At 56.1% G+C, this 5571-nt stretch overlaps 1 protein-coding gene across 1 annotated transcript; it reads right to left on the reverse strand.

The window, feature by feature from the left end:
• Positions 1-561: 561 nt before the first annotated feature.
• Positions 562-3647, reverse strand: GSTP1 (glutathione S-transferase pi 1). The gene is made up of 7 exons (XM_033206568.1): positions 3359-3647; positions 3039-3074; positions 2635-2741; positions 2433-2520; positions 1964-2067; positions 1008-1115; positions 562-829 (listed from the first exon to the last, which is right to left on the reverse strand). Coding segments are annotated over exons 1-7 (633 nt in total). The 5' UTR covers positions 3360-3647; the 3' UTR covers positions 562-640.
• Positions 3648-5571: the final 1924 nt, after the last annotated feature.

Genomic DNA, 5571 nt, shown 5'->3' on the forward strand with positions numbered 1-5571 from the left:
AAAATTTTGCCTGCCCTACAGTATCTTACTGGCTTTGTTTCTCTGGAGAATGCTAATAATCCTAATGTCATTGCTTGCCTAGGACACATCAAAACTCACAATTCAGCAGGAAGCCAGGAGAGCCCCCATCCAAGCGGAATGACCCTCCCATCAACTTGGGCTGCTTGGAGCTACTCAGCTAATCCTCCAAAGTCCCAGGACAGGGAACTCCTCACATCTCTCCTTCCGAGAACCCCTCATTGCCCTCCTTCCTGGAGTCTGTCCCTCTGACAGGCATCTGCTGGGCCTAGAAAGCATGTTTCTATGCGACGTTTCGCCTTCTCTACACTGTGTGGTGCTCCAGGACGGTGACCATGGTTATTTCTCTTTGTTTCTCTCTCTCTCTCTTTTTTTTTTTTGCAATTCCGGTTTGTGAGGTTCAGTAAACACAGCCAGGCTGAGGGCTCCAGGAAGCCACTGACTATGCTAGAGCAGCCGTTTTCTAGCCCTCTGCCCTGCCCTCCCCCCGACCTTGAGGCTGAGAGCCGAGAACCCCTTCCCAGGAAAGACAGTGCTCACAGCAGCTTTCTTAGAAATTGTATTGGTCCTGGAGAAAGGGAGGCAAGCAGCCCCTGCCTCCCGCTCAGAGTGCCCCCAGCCCTCACTGTTTCCCGTTGCCATTGATGGGGAGGTTCACGTGCTCAGGGGAGGCCAGGAAAGCCTTGAGCTTAGGCCGGGCACTGAGGCGCGCCACATAGGCCGAGAGCAGGGGGAACGCATCCAGGCAGCCGGGGGCCAGGACCTCATGGATCAGCAGCAAGTCCAGCAGGTTGTAGTCAGCGAAGGAGATCTGCAGGGCAGGGGGGCCGGGGACTCAGCCAGTGGGAGCAGGCTGGGGAAACTGGGGGCAGAGGGCCTAATCCCATCCCCTAGGTCTGCCCCACTTTGCTTGAACAAATGGCTCACACCTGTGTCCATCTGTAAGCAGACGGTGGCGAGGAAGAAACAGGATGGGGCCAGATGCTCACCTGGTCTCCCACAATGAAGGTCTTGCCTCCCTGGTTCTGGGACAGCAGGGTCTCAAAAGGCTTCAGTTGCCCGGGCAATGCCTTCACATAGTCATCCTTGCCCGCCTCCTGCCAGACACCACCATGTATCATCCTCCTACTCTCATCCCTCCCAGCCCCTGAGACGCCCCCTTTCTGTCTGCCCCAGGCCAGAGACCAGAGTCTCAGATTCTCCTCTGCTCGCTCCCCACAACCAGGCTAGTACCAAATCCTGTCCATTTCAGCTGCCAGTTCATCTCCATTCCACTCTGCCTGTCCATCCTTGCTGGGATTTCTCACCAGATGATTGCAAAAGCTTCAGAGCTGGCTTCTCTGGAGGATCCTTCCAGACCTCACATTCAGACATAGCCCTGTTCAGACTTCTCCATGGCCCCCATGGCCCTTAGGAGACTCCAAACCAGTGGATTCAAGGCCTTCGGGACCTGGGCCTGCTCCCCGCATCTCTGTCTCTTTACCCACCCCCGACACACAAGGAAGTGTACACATACACACACACGCACGCACACACATACACACTCTGCCTCTGCTAAACTGGTCCCAGGTCCCCAGATGTGCTCTGTGTCTGCATACTTTGCTTAGCTAAAAGTGCCAGCACCTCCATCCAGAAACTGGTGACAGATCCTCCTACGCCTCTGGCTATTCCAGGAAGCCCTCGCCACCCCAGGAGATCAGAAACCACCAGTTGCTGGAGGTCTCTGTGCTTGCACTCTCCCCCACAACCCGTTACCTGACTGGTTCATGTCCCAGGCAATGAGGGTGCAGGTTGTGTCTTGCCCCTGGCCCAGAGCTGACCCAGCCCCTGCACCCTGACCCAAGGAGGGGTCAGCCCGAGCCACGTGAGGGGAAGGGGGGTGAGGGCAAAAGCAGCTCCTTTCTTTGTTCAGCCCCCAGTGCCCAGCCCTGGTGCAGATGCTCACGTAGTTGGTGTAGATGAGGGAGAGGTATTTGCAGCGGAGGTCCTCCACGCCATCATTCACCATGTCCACCAGGGCTGCCTCCCGCTGGTCCTTCCCATAGAGCCCTGGGGTTGGGTAGGGGGGAGCAGGCAGCGTGACTGGGCGCCTGATCGACACCTAGTCACCGGGGATGGGCCAGCCACGGGGCTGTCTGTGAGCCCCAGCCTGGGAGGAGGGGAAGAGGAAGTGCGTGGAAGGATGGGAGACTGCCACACAGGAGGTGCTCAGAGCTCAGCTGGCACCTAAGAGGCAGCCTGGCACAGGGGAAGGACTGCAGGCACCCAGGCTTGACCTTGGGCAAGCTACGTAACCTCAGTGGGTCTCAGTTTCCTCCACTCCAGAGGGCTGCGGGGCAGCTGATGGAAATAAAAGGGCTCCAGGGGCAGAGGCTTGCCCACTCCTGCCCTGGACTTGGAGGTTCAAGACTCACCAAGAGTGCGGCCCAGGTGACGCAGGAAGGTATTGGACTGGTACAGGGTGAGGTCTCCGTCCTGGAACTTGGGGAGCTGCCCATACAGCTGTGTGGGGAGGCATGGCTCAGTGAGGGGCACTGAGCTTGGCCGTCCCCCGATCCTAGTCACAGCCCTCTAAGGCGCAGCACCCCCTTCCCTTGCCCGGGCATGGTCACTTACGCAGGAGGCTTTGAGAGAGCCCTCTTGCCAGGTCTCCATTGTTACCACCTCCTCCTTCCAGCTCTGGCCCTGGTCTGCCAGCAGCATGCGCAGGGCTGCGCAGCGGCCTGCGGGGAGGGAGAAGCACGAGATGTGGGGACCGGGCAGACTCTGCCTCGCAGCAATCCGGAGGAGGGGTCAGGAGTGCAGGGAGGGAACAGGGGAACAGAGATTCCTCCGAAGATTTCACACAACACTGGGGAGGGGAGCAGGCATGGCGGAAGAGGCGGGGCACAGGGAAGGAGGCCTGGGGTAAAAGTCACACGACGGAGGGATAAGGGGGGGGTTCGGTTCTCTCCGCGTGGGCGAGGGACCGTGGGCTGCAGCCCTAGCCCCTGCCTCCCCTCCCTGCCAGAGGCTCCTACCTCGAACTGGGAAGTAGACCACGGTGTAGGGCGGCACTGCAGCGGACAAAGAAAGGTTTGCTGGAGCCCGGGGGAGGACGCCAAGGCGCGGTGCGCGCATCCTGCCCTCCCCGGGTCCCATCCCTGCCCGAGGCGCTGCGGACCCCTGAGAGCCGCTAACGGCACTGGGGACTTCCTGGGTACTCTGGGACCCCGTCCCGGGTCTCGAGGTGGGAGGGGGCCCTGCCGGGAGCCCGAGCCTGATGCCGTGGGTTGGCCCTGGGCCCCATGCTGGGAGATCCGAACCCCATCCCCCAGGGGCGCGGGCCGCGAGGACTCACTGATGGCACACGCGGCGACGGCGACGAAACTCCAGCGCAGGCCTTGCGGCCTCCGAGCCTTATAAAGGTGGTCCCGCCCAGCTCCGCCCCAGTGCTGAGTCACGGCGCCGGCCGCGCCTCTGGAGGGCCCGGCGGCCGCTGCACCCCGGGCGTCGGCCGCAGAGGGGCGCCTCGGAGCCCCCGGAGTCGCCGCGTAGCTGGCCTGGGAAGCGTTTCTCTCTTCCCCAGGTCCCCAGCGGGGCCCAGGGGGTAAACGGACAGCAGGAAGAGGACCGCAATGAAGTGCGCACAGCTACTGGCGCGTCGGGGCATCGCGGGGGGAGATTCCCTGAGAACTCTGCGATCCCGGAGCTTGCACACGCGATTCGCGGGGCAGGGGAGAGGGAGAGGTGGAGGTCACTTAGGGGAGGGGAAATGGCTTTTATTTTATTTTATTTATTTATTTTATTTTATTTTGAGACGTAGTCTCACTCTGTCGCCCAGGCTGGAGTGCAGTGGCGCGATCTCGGCTCACTGCAACCTCTGCCTCCCGGATTCAATCAATTCTCCTGCCTCAGCCTCCCGAGTAGCTGGTGTATGCCACATCTGACTGATTTTGTATTTTTAGTAGAGACGGGGTTTCACCATCTTGGTCGGGCTGGTCTCAAACTCCTGACCTCAGGTGATTCGCCCGCCTTAGCCTCCCAAAGTGCTGGGGTTACAGGTGTGAGCCAACGCGCCTGGCGCTCCTTCAATTTTTATTTAAAGTTCTGGGGTACATGTGCAGGACGTGCAGGTGTGTTACATAGGTAAGTGTGTGCCATGATGGTTTGCTGCACATATCATCCCATCACCCAGGTATTAAACCCAGCATCCCTTAGCTATTCTTCCTGGTACTCTCCCTCCCCAGCACCCCGCTCAACAGGCACCAGTGTGTGTTGATCCCCCTCCATGTGACCATATGTTCTCATTGTTCAGCTGCCACTTATAAGTGAGACCATGTGGTCTCACTGATTTTCTGTTCCTGTGTTAGCTTGCTGAGGCTAATGGCTTCCAGCTCCATCCATATCCCTGCAAAGGACATGATCACGTTCCTTTTAGTGGCTGCACCTTAGGCTATTTTCTTTGGCTTTAATGCCTGCTTTCTGTTGATTTGCAGATCTTCGTTTATTCTAGATAGTGATCTCTTGTTGGCTTTCCATATGACAGACAGCTTCTCCTACTCCATCAACTGTCAAGTTTGTCCAAGGAGTCTTTCATTAAACAAAACTCCTAAATTTAAGTGGAATCAGATTCATCAGGGGATTTTTGTGGTGGGGAAGGGGTTGGTGTTTACGTTTTGTGCCTTTAAAACTTCATTTAATGCAGCCATAAAAAAGAACCAAGATCATGTCTTTTGTGGGAACATGGATGGAGCTAGAGGCTATTATCCTTAGCAAACTAATGCAGGAAGAGAAAACCAAATACTGCATGTTCTCACTTGTAAGTGGGAGCTAAATGAAGAGAACTTATGTCACAAAGAAGGAAACAACAGACACTGTGGTTTACTCGAGGGTGGAGGGTGGGAGGAAGGAGAGGAGCAGAAAAGAGAACTATTGAGTACTGAGCATAATACCTGGGTGATGAAATATTCTGTACAACAAACACCCATGACACGAGTTTAGACACGAGTTTACTTACGTAACAAACCTTCACATGTACCCCCAAAACTCAAATAAAAGTGAAAAAAAAGAAATTTCCTTTAAAGTCTTTTTCTTTTTTAAGAGCTGTATGTTGCCCTGGTTGTTCTCAAACTCTTGGTCTCAAGTGATCCTCCTGCCTCAGCGTCCCAAAGTGTTGGCACTACAGGCGCGAGCCACAGCCCCCGGCCTTCAAAGTGTTTTTTGACTGCCCTGGGTCACAACAGTATTCTCCTGTGTTGTCTTCTAGTAACTGTGTCTCTTACCTTCACATTTTTTTCTTCCTATTTAGAGGCCACTCTAGCATGTGCTGTTGGCTAGGAAACCACTTTTATTTTTCTCTAAGTAAAGAGCCATTTTCTCCAGCACCATCTACAGAACAATCTGATCTGACTTACGTGTTTTTGTTTTGTCTGTGTGTCTTTTAAGACAGGGTCTCACTCTGTCACCCAGGCTGGAGTGCAGTGGCATAAGGACAGCTCACTGCAGCCTCAACCTCCTGGGCACAAGCGATCCTCCCACCTCACCACTCCCTGCCCCGCCCTGAGTAGCCAA

Source organism: Trachypithecus francoisi, unplaced genomic scaffold, assembly GCF_009764315.1.
Source record: "Trachypithecus francoisi isolate TF-2019V2 unplaced genomic scaffold, Tfra_2.0 Lachesis_group8, whole genome shotgun sequence".
Classification (NCBI taxonomy): Eukaryota; Metazoa; Chordata; class Mammalia; order Primates; family Cercopithecidae; genus Trachypithecus; species Trachypithecus francoisi.

Bases quoted from the DNA above. Each gene is read 5' to 3' on its own strand.
- GSTP1 (XM_033206568.1), bottom strand. The intron at 2,521-2,634 runs GTAAGTGACCAT...CTCCCCACACAG, and splicing joins GCTCTCTCAAAGCCTCCTGC to CTGTATGGGCAGCTCCCCAA. The intron at 830-1,007 runs GTGAGCATCTGG...CCTGCCCTGCAG, and splicing joins CCTTCATTGTGGGAGACCAG to ATCTCCTTCGCTGACTACAA.